This window comes from Astatotilapia calliptera, chromosome 5 (genome assembly GCF_900246225.1).
Source record: "Astatotilapia calliptera chromosome 5, fAstCal1.2, whole genome shotgun sequence".
In the NCBI taxonomy this organism is placed as follows: Eukaryota; Metazoa; Chordata; class Actinopteri; order Cichliformes; family Cichlidae; genus Astatotilapia; species Astatotilapia calliptera.
Genome location: NC_039306.1, coordinates 4,117,471 through 4,135,699, shown reverse-complemented (window position 1 = coordinate 4,135,699; position 18,229 = coordinate 4,117,471). Strand labels below are relative to the sequence as shown.

General features: G+C 38.5%; 1 protein-coding gene across 1 annotated transcript; it reads left to right on the top strand.

Annotated features, from left to right (window-relative positions):
* The first annotated feature begins 332 nt into the window (after nucleotides 1-332).
* On the top strand, nucleotides 333-17,984 carry LOC113021902 (calcium/calmodulin-dependent 3',5'-cyclic nucleotide phosphodiesterase 1B). Its single transcript, XM_026166732.1, has 14 exons — nucleotides 333-582; nucleotides 2,304-2,417; nucleotides 4,720-4,902; nucleotides 5,971-6,037; nucleotides 6,161-6,277; nucleotides 6,653-6,793; nucleotides 8,108-8,208; nucleotides 10,465-10,590; nucleotides 11,977-12,078; nucleotides 12,292-12,412; nucleotides 15,527-15,608; nucleotides 15,983-16,100; nucleotides 17,034-17,170; nucleotides 17,573-17,984. Exons 1-14 carry the CDS (start codon nucleotides 530-532, stop codon nucleotides 17,665-17,667), a joined length of 1,557 nt encoding a protein of 518 aa, XP_026022517.1. The 5' UTR covers nucleotides 333-529; the 3' UTR covers nucleotides 17,668-17,984.
* Nucleotides 17,985-18,229: the final 245 nt, after the last annotated feature.

Here is an 18,229-nt window from a genome sequence, read left to right as displayed (position 1 = left end):
TTTATATGTTTTGGTTTGAGTGGCTCTGGTGGGCTTCACTGAAAGACTCTCTGTGCAGTTCTCTGATTTGCGGCCGGTGGAAAATTCTCATTTGGGATTTGAGTACACACTGCTTGAAAGCCTTGCAGTCAACACTTCATCAGCGAGTGAGGTCAACTCTCTCACACCTCACACAACGGGTGTACACATATACATAAACACTCATGGTCTGACAAAGACACTCACAGCGGCTCTCTCTCTCGCTCTCTCTCTCTCACACACACATGTGCACACACTGACACGGTTTGGGCCCGCCTAACCAATCAGAGAGAAGTGGAGTAGGTTCCCCCAGAAGTGGGTGGGAGAGTTGTTGAAACAGAAGTCTGTCTCAGGACACATAAAGTTTGCGTTGGTAGTTTGCAGAACTTTTCTGCTTACTAGTTCCCTAAAACACATTTTATTTTTATTTTTTTATATTGGCATTGTTTTCTTTCTTTCTTTCTTTTTTTACTGAACTCTGGGGTCCATCAGAGCACAGCTTGAGCACGGAATGGCTGAACTGGTTCGAATCCGTAAGAAAAAGCTCCAGATACCCATCTCTAGGTAAGACAATTAATAGACTTTATGTTTAGTTCACTACACACTCCAGCTTCTGTTTGATTACATGAACAGGGCAAGAGGACTTTATCAAACATGCTTGCTTTTGTTTGTTTTTTGTTACAATAACGTTCAGCAGCACAGCATTTCTATGCAGGAGATTTTCTGTTTTGCAAAAGTGGAAATGTGTGACTCAAAAATACACTCGGAGTTAGAGGGTTATGGTTTGACATGTTTCACACCGTATTTGCTCTAATTAAGTTCAACAAGTATTTTGCGTTTAACCTTTTGGTCGTACAAATATACATAGTGACATGAGAGAAGAAACGTGTTTTACTCCAAGTGTGAACACTTGTCTTGCCCACGCTTTTGCTGAAGGAGGTAGCTGTTGCAGAAGCGGTGGGTCATGTGGTTTTGTTTTGGTGAACTCATCTGTTTTTTAGTTTGAGCAGGGTTCAGAGCTCCAAACCTTGTGGGGTTGGGATGACGTTGTTTTATTAATTTGTGCTTGCAAATGAGATGCCATTAAGTCCATTCTCTTGTGCTCATCTATACTTGGAGAGGACGACATTCTGCAGTGTGTAGATGTGTAGATTCAACAATGCTTTTTCTATAAACACACTTTCACGAGTGCACTTGACGAGTAATTTCCTGTAAACGTCCTGTCAAAGGTTCTTCTGCCGCAAACAGTTGAAACAAAAAAGGCTGTGTTATCATGAAAGATTACTTGAGATAGAAAGTGAGCGGTGGTATTCAGATGCATGCTATTTTTATGACTCGACAGCTTTCAAAAGCCTTTGCCAGCGTGATAAACACTTGAAAAGCTGTGAGCGTCTCATCCCCAGGAGTTGGCTCCATTGCCCGGCCTTACGCTGTTTGAACACAGTCATTCTGGTCACCATATGGGCAACGCACTAAGATGTTTTGAAGAAATTATCTGCGGCACGGATACTGTATATTATCACGTCGATATATTTCAGAAGTCAAATGAAAACACAATCACAGCAGAAAGATTCCAGTCCTACAAACTAAGGATACGAATTTAATGACAACTGGATCAGACGCGGAGCTTTGGGACTCATTCCTGAGAGGAGGTTACAGTAACACAGGCAGGTGGGTTACACTCTGAGCGACATCGAGCATTTGCTTTCTATTATACTTGAAGGGATGTGCTTCCAGCACGTAATTTGATTAAAAGTTTCGAAACCAAAAAGAGGCAGCGTGTTCTCAGAGAACATTTAGATAAAGCACAAAATTATGATTTTTTTCAGGGAGTATATTTTGATATAATTTGAGTTACATAAGGGCCTAACCATGGGAAGCTTTCCTCTCATGGAAAATTTGGCACTAATGATGCCCTTTTTGGACAGCTTGGCACTTAAATCACTTCCAAATGAGCTTTTTCCGTTCATCAGGATTTCTCAACTGATTGTTAAAACACTTTGGACGTCATTTCACTGACTCAAGACAACAACAAGTGCTGTCGGTCTGCAAAGACCTGTTCACGGAGCTGCAGGTTCAAGCTGTTCCTATTTGTATCCTAAAATAACACCGTAGGCAGAATAAGTCACAGAAAACACTGATTTTTGTTCCTTAGTTATTGTTTCTGGACCCAAACAGAACTTTAATGTTTACCCATCCCGCTTTTTACTTATTGCACGTGGATGCTGAGACGTGCAACAATTTTCAAGCACCAAAAATGATTCCAATATTTCGTTTACTTTCAGGCTGAGGAGCATGCTGAAGCAGCTAGACGAGAAAGATGTTGATTTTGAAGAAATCAAAAAGAACCTGGAATACACAGCATCGTTACTAGAGGCAGTGTACCTCGATGGAACAAGGTAAAATAATACAATAAGAAGAAGAAGAAGAAAAAGAAGATAAAATTGTAGATCAGTTTTGTAGATCAGTGCTGAGCTTTCACATCCTGGGTAAGCAGCGAGGGGAAAGCACTAACCACCACAGTATAGTCCTGCCAGAAAAACAATATAAGTGTAAAAGATGTTATTCAAGGAGTACATGGGACACCTAATGTGTGATTAGCTTTTATAACTGAAAAAAGATCAGTTCATGTCTGTTTGATCAGCTTCACTTACATCTTCCTCTGAGTTGTCTTGTACTTTTAAAGTACTTTTTAAAGACTTTGATGAGATCATTGATAACACTGTCATGTTGCTACAATATGAAGTTGCAATCAGCAGCAGGTTAAGATAAGATAAGATAAGATAACCTTTATTAGTCCCACACGTGGGAAATTTGTTAGCTTAGCTTAGTGCAGAGACTGAAAATGGCAACTCACCTTTGTACATCCCTAAAGTCCCTAATGAGAACTTAACACCTGTTTTGTTTAGTTATTCCTTTAAACAGTGACTCATCTGGGGCACATTTCACCATTGCGACTAAACTAAATGACCACAGTGTTCTCTAAGAGATATAGCTAGTTTTGAAACTGTTACAAACAGAAACTAGAAACCAGCATGTGTGAGAAAGTGGGATTTTGGGTTAGCTACAGATGGCTGATAGAAGTATTTTAACAATCACATGGATTAGCAGTGAAAGTCATATGAAAAAGAAAGTTTTCACCCGATTATATCTAATCCTGTGAAAAAATAAGTACACCCCGTTATGCGGTAGCTTATTGTCTATATGACCTTATCAGTTCTCAAATCATTGTGGAGAATTTTAGGCCCACTCTTGAGTTGTTTGACAAATGTGTTTATGCAGAGTTCTCAGTTCAGTCAGGTTGAGGTCTGGACTTTGACTGAGCCATTTTATCACCTTCATTCTTTTCTTTTTCAGCAATTCTGCTCTAGCTTGTTGGTGTGGTATCAATGACGTGTTGCATGACCTAATTTCACCCAATTTAGCAGTTGAGCAGATGGCCCCACATTTGAGTCTAGCATATTGTGGTATATAGAGGAGTTCATGTGTGACAATGAGTGTAAAGAGCCCAGGTTCTGCTAAACTAGTCTGAAAACTATTGTTCATGACTGTTTTCAGCTGCATGCATTATGACCAGACATCTCAGCTTTGGTCTTTTCTGTCCAAAACACATTGTTCCAGAAGTCTTGCGGTTTGTTTCGATGCAACTTTACAAACCCAAGTCGTGCTGCCAATTTCTTTTTGGAGAGACAAGGCTTTTTCCTGGCAACCCTTCCAAACATGCTGTACTTGTTCTGTCTTTTTCTTATTGTACTGTTATGAGCTTTAACATTTAATATGCTAGTTGAGGCCTGTAGAATCTGAGCTGTAGCTCTTGGGTTTTTTTGTAATGTGTTTGACCTTATGGCGTGGTCTGACCTTGTTGTGAATCTCCTGGAAAGATTGTTTCATTGCACTCACCTGAATGCTTCACACCAGCAAAATGACAACGCCTGTACCTTTATAGAAGTGCCCACACCTTCTGATGATCAATTAATCACGGGGATCTGATTAGCTCCTGATAGCTACCTACTTTCTTATTTCCTATGGATTCACTAAGGGTGTACTTAGTTTTTCACAGGACTGCATAGAGTCCTATGAAAACTTTCTTTTTCTCCTGACTTCTCAGGCCTTCCCCTGCATGTCAGATGAGGAAACTGATAAGAAAAGTTTGGTGTCATCAGCACAGCAGCCATGTAAGTGTCTAACAGCAGAAAGTGGTCTTTCAGGAATGGTGGTCTGGTAGCCTGATTTACAAAGCCTGAGGTACACAATCCATGAAGTGTGAAACGGAGGATTTTATGATCCAGTGTGTCATAGAGAAAACAGAGTGAAAAAAAACATGTTGCTTTCTGCAATTTTAGGTGCTGTTTCTCTGCTAATATTTGAGTGGAAGCAGTACGATGAAGTCTCTTTTGGTTGCCTTTCATAAAAACCAGAGTAAAAAGTGCCAAAAGTCTTTCTGGGAGTAGTAACTTCTTACTTAGCTTATTTAACAGACATACAATTGAAATTAAATTTTTAAATTAAACTTTTGACTGGACAGTTAATGGAAGTATTTCTAAATAAATCTAAATGTGTAATATAAAATTATCCTTACACCATTAAACGTCTCTGAACCACAGTGATATCGCAGAGGCACATTATTAGTGCTGCTCATTCATTCTCAGTCTTCATTTTTACCGTGTCTTAATATTGTCTAACAGTCACTGTTTCTCACAGGCAGTGTCTGGAGTCTGAAGATGACCTCCAGCAACTGCAGTCAGATGGGGTGCCGTCAGAGGTCACCGACTGGCTGGCTTCCACTTTCACCCAGAAGATCCGCCGTCCTACGCGGCGCTCTGATGAGAAGCCCAAGTTTCGCAGCATTGTGCATGCAGTGCAAGCTGGGATATTTGTGGAGCGGTATTACGTTTCATTCATTTCTATTTCAGAACTGCAAGCATAATGAATGATGTTATGGAAAGGATCCAAATGCAGGACATGTACTGTAGGGAAATTATAGAAATAAAAGAAAGACCCAGACATGATAATCTAAAAAAAACAGAAAATCCAGACAAAAAAATCTAAAAGGCAAAAATGATGGAAAGACACAGAACATAAACATGGATTAAACAATGAGGCTAAACTATACAGAATATATACACAGAGGAGATTGACTGGGAAACAGGACAGTTATGAGGGCAGAACGCAGGAGGAACAAGTAAAGGAAGGTAAAAAAGGCTGAAGAGGAGCAGATCATAAAGGAAAGAAAAGACAGAAAGTAAATGAGATACCACAGAAAACCTGCCATGAAGCTAAAATTGGGACACTGCTACCCAGAAGACCAGGAGAGAGATGCACAGCAGGTAAAAGCAAACACAGGGAACCACAGGGGAACGAGAACTATACGAGAACAGAATAAAATAAAATAAAAACTGGGGCCAACTACTCAATACTATAACAGACAATAACAGACATCACTAGAATGACAATGAAATCTCAACAAGAATGGAAGCTCAAAGTGTCATGACCAGAGTCATTATGAAATCAAAATTTGAATGCAAAACTCAAAATGATAAACAAGAACTCAAAACCCTGGAATCGTTTTTTAAAACAGCAATTCATAAAATACTGACTGGAAGACACAGAAGCAGTCATACAGCAGTAACTCTCTTTTATGAAACTTAAATAATAAGAAACAAGGAAACAAGCATCTCATATAATAAAAGTCCCATTATAAATTACTGATTTCATTGTCTGTACAATAAGTCCGATACAAGCTCACACTCTGTTGTTATTATTACGTCCACAGCAAACACAGCCTGCTACACACGGCTGTGAAACATTATCTCCATTTTCTTGTTAAAACTTCCTTCCAAAGCAGACAGGGACTTTAGAGGATTTATATAAACAGCTCCTAAACCGAGGTCGCTGCACAGCGTCAACATCTGAACTTTAACTGAACTCACCCTAAACATTCCCTTATTCCAGGATGTTCAAGAGGGCCTACACAGCAGCCATGCCGGACCAACCTGCAGCGGTCGTAAATTGCCTCAGGGTAAGCCCCCTCTAATCATAACTCTCACAGTGGGTTGGATCTTAGCTAAAAATATGGACATCACATAATCTATCGTATACACACCAAAAGTATACACCAGTACTTTCCTCTCTTGCTCTTTAGGACGTGGACCGTTGGAGCTTTGATGTGTTTGCTCTGAACTCAGCCAGCTCTGATCATGCACTCCGAACTCTGTTCTTTGAGCTGATCACCAGATATGAGCTCAACAGTCGCTTTAAGGTCTTTTAACTTTGCATTTCATTGTTTAGTTTGTATATAGTTCATCGTCTATACAATGACTCATTATAGTCATTGGAGAATTTCAGTGCTTTGGATGGAAGATCTCACTGTAATATAATCAGAGCCACTCTGAAGGAGTATTATTGTGAGGAACTGGTGTTGTCATTTGCAGATATTATCAGGCATATGGGTTTTATTATCCTTTGTGGTGTTTGGAGGGCTAATGGGTTAGCAAATTATGTGTGTAAATCACATGCATCATGCCTTATTACAACATCCAGGTTGTTTTAGCTTTTACTGTTGACATAAACTTTGTGAACCTGTGGTATTTTAAACATAGCTTTACTTTTGATGATTATGTAACTATTTTTGCAGATTCCCATCTCGTGCCTCACAGAATTTCTGTCTGCGCTGGAGAGAGGATACTGCAAATACAACAACCCCTACCACAACCACGTTCACGCTGCTGATGTAACTCAGACACTGCACTGTCTGCTGCTGCGCTCCGGACTCGTGGTACAAAAGACTAACCTGGATTTTCTATTAAAGGATAAGGCCGGTGTGATAACTTTTCTTTTTAATTTTCTGAAAATTCCATGAAAAAATCAAAAGGAAGAATGTGTAGCGGCCCACCTTTTAACACTTTCCAAGCTTGCTGGCCTTTCTGTGGCACTGTGTCCCATTTGCTTTGACTGAATAGACAAATAGGTAACAAATATATAACCTATTTCTTTAGGAGTCACTTTCCTAATTTGCAGTGATCTGTTGCTTTTACAAATGTGGATTACACTGTGTAAAATGTTTTTTAGAAGTATATCGACAGACTAAAATATCCTAACAACTCTTATGGATTGCATTTACATTTTTTTTTAAATACATGTGGCATTCATTATCACCCTGAAGATGAAGGCTAATGACCAGAGTCACTGCCTGACGTTAGCACCACAGTAAGGATCGATTGTAGAGCACAAATAACAATCAAATTCCAAAATGACTTTTACTTTCAGAGCCTGCAGTCCTGTGACAATAGAAATGATACTTCCTGTTTTGGTGGCGATGGTGTTGCAGGGAAACAGGATCTGTTCCATTCTAACTTTTCTTTAACCCACTAAGCACTGCTGTTTCAGAGTGAAAATTATGGAGACTAAATAAAGAGATGATGGCCTTTATGTTTTTCAAGGCCTCCCCACGTTAGGGAGTTCCCATGTCAGGACTTTCAACTTGTTACATTGTATCTATGCACTCTATGAGTTGCTGTCTTCATCATCTGACCTTTATGAAGGGTGTCTCTGGAAATATTGCACATACAGACTTTTGGCTTAGCGAGTAAAGCATAATTTATGGTCTTGCGAATGTGTCTGTGTACATTTCCGTTGTACATGTTTCCATTTAGACAATGAGCGGAAAGGGGTCTTTACCCCCCACCCCGAGGTGCTCCAACATCCTAACTGCACATCACTGGACACACATGACTTATACAAGCGAACCATAAAACATTCCAATATAAATAAAAATGCTGCATTAAAAGCACAGACAGTGACTGCAGTGGACACTTTACATATTTTTAACACTTGTAGGCTCTGTGTGGGCAAGCACCTACACCACTGGACATGAATGTGGAGCTATAAAAAGCGTCATGGGTAAAGCTGCTGTGGTGCGCAAATACAACCACCTTGGTGGGTGGTTGTATTCTGCTACTTCTAAGGCCAGATAAGGACCAGATGACTTTTATCATGTATATATTTAAAACTTTTAACTGAAAGATGGTGTACTTTCTTTTTACCATTATAGTACTGTTGTTTTAATGGTTTTATATTTGTGTCTATCAAGCACTGGCTGACAGAGCTCGAGGTGATGGCATCCCTGTTTGCTGCAGCCATCCATGACTATGAACACACAGGAACTACAAATAACTTTCACATCCACACAAAGTAAGCTTTTTTTCTGCAATATTTTCTCAGCTATATATGAGCCACCTCCTGTTATGAAACTGTAAAATAGTAAGAGATATCAGGAAGTACAGAAATAGTGAGGTACGCTTTAAGAAAGCGTACCTCAGTATAGTTTTCTTCTTTCCTCTGTATCGTTTTAGTAAGAGAGCGAGTGAGAACCCTCTAAGGCAAACACAACTTCATGGACAGAACATCGTATTTTTAGACTTTCCACTTAGGAGGACTGAAGAACGTAGTCTCATGGCACCCATCATCATCATGCTTTATTTCGGGAATAAAGTACAAAGATGCCTGCCCACAGTAAAAGAGCACATCTGAACAGCAGATCTATCCCAAAGTCAGTAACTCTACTTGGAACATCATCTGACTTTGAGATAGATATGTAATATATATGATATGGGCTGAAAAATCAATGCAATAAGTTATTATGTATAGCACCTTTAACAACAGACTTTACAAAGTGCCTTGCCTGACAAGCAAAAGGACACAAAGAGAATAAAACAACAAAAATAACAGGTGCAATTTATTTAAAGTGGAGACAGATTCAAATGAAAAAAAGAAAGATTAAAATGTGGGTGCAAAACAAATAATGAAAGGCTAAAAAAGAAAACCCCAGAAATAACATGCAAGACAAGAGAGATGTTATTCAAACATTAAAAACCTATAAAGGACGACATCACATGAAATGGCATCACATAAAAGCACGTCTATAAAAATGTATTTTACGAAGTGATTTATTGGAAGCCTCTGATTCTACGAGACTTCCTCATTTCAAACATTTCTCCTCATTTCATAGCTGACAGGCCCTGATGCGAAAGCCATGACTGCATTTGACATTAAGCCTCAACTTTCAGGCAGAAGTGCTGCCTGAATGTGGCACAGGGCCAGACACGAACATGTGTTAAATGTGATTGCACTTAAAATCAATTCTAAAACAGGCAGAGAGCTAGTAGGGGATCAGGATCGGGGTAATGTGTGTCTGCTAAAATGAGTAGGAAGCCAAGAAATTAACTTTCCATGTAAACCAGAGGAGAACGTAGTAGCCTAACCTGGCGATTACCAAAGGAACAGTACTCTACTGTGCTGTGCTGTGCAAAAGTCTTGAGCATCAAGTTCTTGTGTCTTGACCATTTTCAGAGGAATGTTTGGGGTTTTTTGTTTGATGATCTGCTGTCCACTGAAGCCTCATCAAGAAAAGACACATTTTGGGTGCTTTTGCCTTTTTTCTCATTTTCCAAGCAGAAATATAAAGAAATGAGACTTTTGCACTGTAATTTGTAAGATTAAGTAATATAATTTCTAATTTTCAGGTATTGAGTTGACGAAAATGTGCCACCCAAATATAACTATATAGACTAAATAGTTATAAAGTCATCAGCTAGACTTTTAGGGTCACTAGATCTTTTTTTTAAAAAGTATGTCTCTGTCATCTGCATAGCAATGAAAGGAAAAACATTATGAATAAATGAGCCTGGTTCTGTCGGAGGTTTCTTCCTGTTAAAAGGGAGTTTTTCCTTCCCACTGTCGCCAAAGTGCTTGCTCATAGGGGGTCATATGATTGTTGGGTTTTTCTCTGTATGCATTATTGCAGGGTCTACCTTACAACATAAAGTGCCTTGAGTCACCTGTTGTTGTGATTTGGTGTATAAATAAAATTCAATTGAACTGAATCATGAATATTAGGAAATTACAGACCCACAGAAGTCTTACCAGAATTTTTCATTTTTTACCACACACTTTTTACACTCCCCAACAGACCACTTTAACACACACCTTTGTGTTGTTGTCTTTAAAACCATTTCCTTAAGTGTTTTATTCAATGTTTATTTCACTGGTGAAAGGTGGCAGAAGCTTAAAAATAAATACTAATTGGAAAACTGTCCACAGTGGGCTTTATTACCCATTTTAACAGCTGAATGACAATGAGGGGATACAGGATGCTTGATTGATAAATCCGTTAATTATCTTACTTTAGTGAGTCATTAATACCCACACTGTGTCATTTTTCATTACATCCCACCTCCTCTTCAGCACTTTAAAATTCATCATTAAAGGCTTGCAGTCACAGTCATTAAATTGTTCCCAGAGGACTCTCCTTTTATCTCAGTCTCACCTCCTTCACTCAGAGCAACTGTGTTATTGAAGTTTTCACTTTAATGCACAGGAACACTTTACAACCTGCCCATCTGTCCGTCGACTGTCTGTAATAATCTCCACTCACCTTTTGTCTCCAAGGTCAGAGTTTGCATTGATCTACAATGACCGGTCTGTACAAGAGAGCCATCACCTGAGTGCAGCATTCCGCCTACTGCTGGACGACCAAATGAACATCTTTATTAATTTGACGCGGGAGGAATGGATGTAAGACCTCAAAATTTTACAGTGTTAATATTATTTTTATATTTTCATAACCTTAATAATAATTAATTTTTGTGTGTTATAAATCATGACCCATTTTCCCTCCCGAGCAGACAGTCACAGGGAGACATAAATAGGTCGTAGAAAAGTTTTCCCTCCTCTATTAGCTGTGTGATCAGTTGCTCACCTGTTGATCTCTTGTTGGAGAAACGTTTTTGCTGTCTGTATGTATGAACTTCACAAGCCTGTGTAAAAATGTCCCCATCGAGCTGTTGGTGTTAAAGGGCATTCTGAAAAGTCAAAAGTCCCCTGCAGAAATAAATTTGTTAACAATGTTATAAATGAGGTTTTAACCAACAGCAACAGCAACATTTAGTTAGAGTCTGGGCAAAGACAGCTGTTAAATGTAGATTAGGTTTGCAGTAAGTCCTCATATGCGTGTATATGCATAGGCATGATACAACATTGGGAGAAGAAAAATAAATAACAGAGAATTCATGCTGCAGGAGAATGTAGGAGAGCAAAGCTATAATTTGTTTATCTTAGTGTGTTTCCAATGTGACCTCTAGGAAAAACTAATTGGCCAAAAAGTAACATTTTATTAATTAATACTTTTGTTTTATTTTATTATGGATATATGGAATCAACTGAAACAATTGCAGTACATTTATTCACTAGTTTTAAATATCAGTTCTGTAGTTTGGAGCTAGTTTGTGGCTTTTGACAACATTTAGATTTTTATCTGTGACGACATTTATAATTATGTCATTATTCTATTTTATTATCGTTATTTTACATATAAACTGACATGCTTTGCTTTAAGGAAACAGCCCCCAGACCTCAAGTTGGTTAGTGCACTTATGGGAAAGCATACAGTGTCTCTTATAGCTGACCCTGGTCTTTGACCTCCTAAGATATCGTGTAACGACATATTCACCAAACAGCAGAGGAATAACAAACATAACAAACTCTGACTACAGCGTCTAAACTTGGAAATGTAGTAAAGCAGTTGCATTTGGTAGATGCTATAGGAATGTTGTGATACATACATTTAAAGTAAAAGTTAGCTGTAGTTGATGGTCTGCGGTGCAGTCTGCGATAACAACATATCTATGCTCTGCATAGCTTCTTTGTTGGCTGCTGCTTCATATATTACTCACAGAATATGCGATTGGGGAGCTGTGCTGATATCACACAAGATAAACCCCAGCTGCATACTTTAGTGGGCTTTTCTAGCAGTCAGTGTTGCCATGGGAACAAGGAAATCTATTAGGAAATCTAAACAGGTTACAACCCCATTGAGCCTTCCTGTCTGTCATTTTTACTCACTCCTCATCAGCCAAGGTCAACTTGTACACTGTGTGTTTTTGTGTGTGTGCGTTCTCACAGGGAGCTGCGGTCACTCGTTATAGAGATGGTGTTGTCCACTGACATGTCCTCCCACCTTCTCCAAGTCAAAGCAATGAAATCCTGTCTACAACAACAAGAACGGTACTGCTAATAGACTGTGCTGTTGTTTGCACTGTGGCGCATAATCAGCAGGCCATGTAATGGATGCTTGGAGTGCAGTGAGCTGATTAGAATAGCCTGCACATGATGCAGGCAGTTTGGGTTCAGACTGGCTGCTGTTTAGTCTGCTTTTCAGTCTGGAGACACAACAAAACAACAGTTAAAACAGTGGTTGCCTTATGCTCTCTACACCAGGATTGACAAGCCCAAAGCACTGTCTCTGTTACTGCACACGGCTGACATAAGTCATCCATCCAAGCCTTGGGCGCTGCACTCTCGCTGGACCAAAACCTTGATGGAGGAGTTTTTCAGACAGGTAGGCACTATATATATATATTCTGCTTAACAGGCCTGAGATATTTCCTATTTGTTGTTTGTCATCTCGCTATGCTCTTCATTTTATTTCACACAAATTCAAGGGCAGAGTGGCAGGCTCCTCTCTGAGCCTGTTTTGTTGCAGATTCTTTCCTGTTATCAAGAATTTTTTTTCTACTTTCTAAAAGTGCTTGCTCAGTGGGTCTTTACCCCCCACTTTTAAGCACCATATAACTACTATTTTGACTAGTGATGAGCATGGATTCATGTCAACAAGGATAACTAGAGATGTGAAGGAGAGAGTGCAGGAAGGGCAGAGTGCGTGGAGAAGAGTGTCAGCTGTGATTTGATTGGTTATGACATGTGGCTTAGAGTCAGTGGCAAAGTCACCAAACGTAGTCCTCTCTGTGTTGGGAGTGACGAGGATGGACACAATTACAAATGAGTACATCAGTTAGAGTTAGAGAGATGAGCCTGAGATGGTTTAAACATGTGCAGAGGAGGGATCGAGCATAAAGTGGACAAAGCATGTTTAATGTGGACCTTCATGGATATAGTGAAGGAAGACCTGAGACAGAGGAGGACAGTGTGGCAACACCTAAAGAGAGAAGCTGAAAGAAGATTTGTTTTGGATAAAAGAATAAGCTACTTGTTGCCAACAGTTAGATGAGAAGATGAACAGTAAATAGTGTGTAGTCAATAAAGAGTTTAAGCCAGCAGCTACCCAGCTCAGCTTAGTGCAAATACAGAAAACAAGGGGAACAACTAGCTTTAATCTCGCCAACCAACAAGAAAATCTGCCTGCTAACTTCCAAACTCACTAATTAAAACAGGACATCTTGTTACTGGATAAAAATAAAGTGTAGCCACTGTGATGCCACTGTTCTTACATCACTGATTCCATGTTGGAGTCCAGATTCAAATTTGTGAGCTTTCTTGTTCACTATACTCTGCAGATGAATGATGATTGTAGATGATTGTAGAGGAAGTCCAAATCCTCCAATTTGATTCCTCAGTGGTGAAAAAATGTTACACTGGAGCCTGAAGCCATACCTCAGAGAGAGCTTAGTACATAGTATGTTAGGCCTCTCTCTTTATCCTACCATATTAGACATTTACTTCCTCTATAGATCTTATCAGTCTCTGTGCCTTCACTTACTTCCCTTATTTGCCAGGCCTCTGTCGTTCGACCTTGCTGACGACTAACATGTTATGCTGTACACTATTGTTGTTTATCTGTTAGGATTGCCATTAGCTGTGCCCTAAACACAAAGCCAACAAAGATGATGTATATACTTTGTTGCCTGTAGCGGTTAAATCCAGCATTTTATCATTCAGCTTCTTACATGCACTTACATGCACTTACATGCACTGGCTTCCCAGTATATGTGATTTGATTTTCAGGCTTGTTAGTAAGGATGAGAATCAGAATCAGAATACTTTATTGATCCCTGGGGGAAATTATTTTTTGTTACAGTGCTCCATTTTAAACCAACATTAAGACAAGACAGACAATACGCTAACTAAGAATAGTACAATATATACATATATATACATACATACATACATAAGTCACTTATAAATAAATATTTGGAAAAGAAACATGTGTAGTTGTAGCAGCAAACAGTGTGTTAAGTGGATGCGTTGTACAGGGAGATGGCCACAGGCAGGAATGATTTCCTGTGTCGTTCAGTGGTGCTTTTCGGTAATCTCAGTCTCTCACTGAACGTGCTCCTGTGACTGACCAACATGTCATGGAGTGGGCGGTCATTTTCTAAAACAAAAGTGCATTAGAGTTTATGTAGCCTGTCTCAAAGGTTGTCCTTGATTGCATGTGGTTTAGATGCCAGCTCATTTGTAGTTCTCGGTGCTCGCAGGCTTTTGCCACACAATAAATGTAAATTCAAAATATAAAAGAACACATTATGTTATATTCTTAGACATCTCCATATCTGCCCTGGTGCTCCCTGGTCTCCATCTGACTTATTAGCTCTGTTATTAACTGCATGATTGATGAGTCAAAGGGCTGCATGCCTAATAAGAGGCAGCAGTTTTTGTAAATTGCTTGTATGGGGAGGGTGGATATTACGTCAGAGCTAAAGAAATCCATAAAAATATCTCGTTGATATGACGCAGAGGCAGCAGAGAAGGAAAATCTCTCCTAACAGCTTATTCTGCATTACTTTGGTACTAAAAAAATTAATCAATCTTAACAGCTCAAGTTTTAACCCTTTAAAGCCTGAACCATGAAATAATTGCTTTAATAATAATTGTTTATTGAACATTCTGACAAAATAATAAAACATAAATTCAATATCAAAATAAATTTTGCTTTATTTTGTAATTCATTGCTTAAAAATGTATATTTTTGTTATGACTTTTTTTCAGATCTTATGTAGTCTCAAAAACCCATGTACATGTCATATATAATGTAATGCACTTGACTTTAAAGGGTTACATATGGGAAATAGAGGACTGCAGAGAATCAGTGTTGTTGCCTTTAAAGCCTCACAAACCCCAAATAGAAAGTCAAGCTATCATGTTTTTGTTGACCTTTGGGGAAAAGTATATAATAAAACAATATAATGAGCCAAAAGCTGAGGACTGCAAGAAGTGGCTTTTGGTCTTGACTTTAAAGCATCAGCTGACGCTATAGCTGTTCTTCAGCTCAGCAGGAGACGCAGTTATCCAATCAGGTGGAGGGACTCTTTCTGTTGATGTCTGAGTTACTATGAGAACATAATTACCCCACAGAGAAAATGCTTGCTGTCCTGATTGTCTGGCTTTTTGGCGATGTTAGTTGGCACGACTGTAGTGAGTGTATTTACAGTGACTGCTGCACGAAGCTGCTCCCACTCTGCTTTTTTTACTACCTGGATCTGAAGGAGATCAGAACAGAAGAGGTGTGGGAGAGCGCTGTTGTCTCAGAAACAAGACGTGTGCGTACCTATGAAACACGTTTTCTTTCTGTTTGGCTGTTAATTAAAAAACGTTTGAACAGTCTCATAGTTTCAGGAGGCGACTGTTGGAACAAACTGACCTTTTAAAAGTTATTTTCAGGTGTTGTGTGGGATGCCCTTTAAGTATCTTCTTTCTCTCTTTCTATCTTTGTGAGGGTGATAGAGAGGCAGAGCTCGGCCTCCCCTTCTCTCCACTGTGTGATCGACAAACCACCCTAGTAGCTGAATCCCAGATCGGTACGTCTCATAAATCACACCCTCTTTTTTTAAAACCAGCTTCCTCATCGCTTTTGTCTGTTGTTTATGCCTTTGTAAGATTTTCAATAAATATCCATCTCAGATACATAAAACAAGTAAAATTTATTCTCTAGTGAAGCTAATCACATTTTTTCTCTTTCCAAAAGTAACAAGCCAGTGGCAGGATTTATGTTCATTTTATTTTTAACAGTTCACAGTGATATTGCAGCATATGCCCTTTGAATTTTAGTGTTTGAATCACTGAAATGCACTCAAATTTCTTTACTGACATTAAAGACGTAACAAGGTTTTAGTATTTTTGAGCCACTAACAGTTTACTTCACATGTTGATATGCTGGATTTTGTTCTCGCAGGTTTCATAGACTTCATTGTGTATCCTACATTTTCTCTGCTGACCGATATGGCTGAAAAGATTGTTATTCCTTTGGTGGAAGAGAACCCAGGCCCACCAGACCCCTGCAACAGACATAGGTAAACACAAGGCCTGTGAAACCTGCTGGGAAAATAAACTTTATTGCACTTTTGGTTTTAGATATTAATATGTTAACAAAGTGTTAACACCAAAGCATTTGACACACATTAGAAGTCTGTTTTTACTGTGATATTGAGTGGCACACAGAGTTTGACTAAAACTGATTTTAAAACTCTTGAAAACCTACTTCCTTCGTGTGTCTTAGTACAATTAGTCATTAAATGGCTCCATCTGTCACTCAGATGGACAGACACAGCACTGACACTGCATAATTTTTTAGCTTTAATAGAATTCAAACTGGGGACTTGTTAAAAAAAAAAGTATCTATACAGTTGTCCCAAAAGGAGGAAATTAACTTCAAACTTTTTTCAGGCTTTAATTATGCTGTAAAGCTGGTCAGTTTAACGTGAAGGTCTACTTGACATGCTTTTGGAGTCAAGCTCTGGTTATTCAGGAAACTTCAGTTTTTGGCTCTTTTGCAGTTTTACACTTGGAGCTTGTAGTTTCACTAATTCTTTGCTTTCTATGTATATGTTGATCATGTACACCGTGTTTTTTATGTTACTATCATTTGCTGAGTTGGTCAAAAACCTGTAATCATGACTTGATAATTTTGAGTGACAAAACATGATCATTATTCAAAGGTGAATTAATCTTCAAATTTGTAGCAGTAACTGCTCATTTTAGACACACCAGAAGGATAACCAAAGTCAGTAGGAACCCAAAAGTGTCAGCACAAAATCCTGTTTATGTGCTGCTTATTTTCCTTTTAATTTGTTTTCTTTTTATTGAAGATATATTTGAAGATAATTTCATGGAAAAAAAGTGCAATCCTTTACCTTGGTGTAGAAAATCTCAGGTTAAGCTGAGTCATTTGTTTTCATGACTGGAATATGAATATGCATACAAACAGCACTGTTTTCTTTCACCAGTAATCTTTGGAAGGAGAGCTCCAGAGGCCTGCAGTGGAGCCTCGCACACATCACAGCTGAGCTGGTGAGCTTCCGCTCTACTTGGACACGGCACACTGAGGACAACAAGCTCAAATGGAAGGAAAGTGGCTCAAATGGTGGGTTGTATAATTATTTGTTTATACGTGCAAAAATCACAAATATGCATTAAAATATAAAAAAAATAAACACAATTGAGGTTTTATTTAAATGTCTATACTTAATTTTATATTCTACTTAGTCTCCTTTTCTGCTCGCACATATTTCAACAACTCAAATTTAAAAAGATCACCTTTAAAAAGCTTGACAACCTCTTTTAAAGTAGAATAAAAGACCTGTTGCTGATCTGGCTTAGGAAAAGCCTCTTTGTTCCATAAATGCGCTCAGTACCCTTGATTTGATTTGTTATCTAAATTCATTTTAGAATGATCTCATGTTGAGATGAATTCATACAGATATTATTTTCTATTCAACCTAACTAGATTTTCTGATGTCTTTTCCCAATCTTCTATATCCTCCAGGATTTTCAGACCCCGGCGAGACAAAAGAGCAGCGATCGAGACAAGAAGTGTTGTCAGAAAAATCCCTGCAAGACCCCACTACAGATACAAAATAGCAGACAGCAGCTCCTTTGTAATACGTGTTTGCAGAATAGAAAAAAGTAACACTTTTGTAACAAAACTCAGATACCTTTTACTTTAAAAACTGAGAGATCTTACCAAGGTAAGATGTAGCGTAATCACAGAAACTTCCTCATTTTAAATGTAGCATACTACAATAATTTAAATACAAAAGTACACATGCTGGTCATGTTATACAGTCTAGTCCATATCATTAATTTAATTTGTCAACTAAACAGCTGTAAGTTACATTTGAACTTTCAAAGCATAAAACAATCATTTAACCTTAAAATAAACTTTGTGTCATATATGAGTTTTTTGTAGTCTGTTTCTTTGTCTGGGACATATTTACACATGGGCCAGTAATCCAGACATGACAACTCAATATAGGAACTTAAGTTAAATCGGTTATGTTTTGCATTTTCCAAACGTACAACAGTTAACTTTTTTTTTTTTTTTACTTAAAAGCAATATTTTAAATTTCTTTTGAAGAGCCTTTATTGTAGAAGGTAAAATTTGATATTACTCTGTATTAATTATCTTGTATTTAGAAAGCAA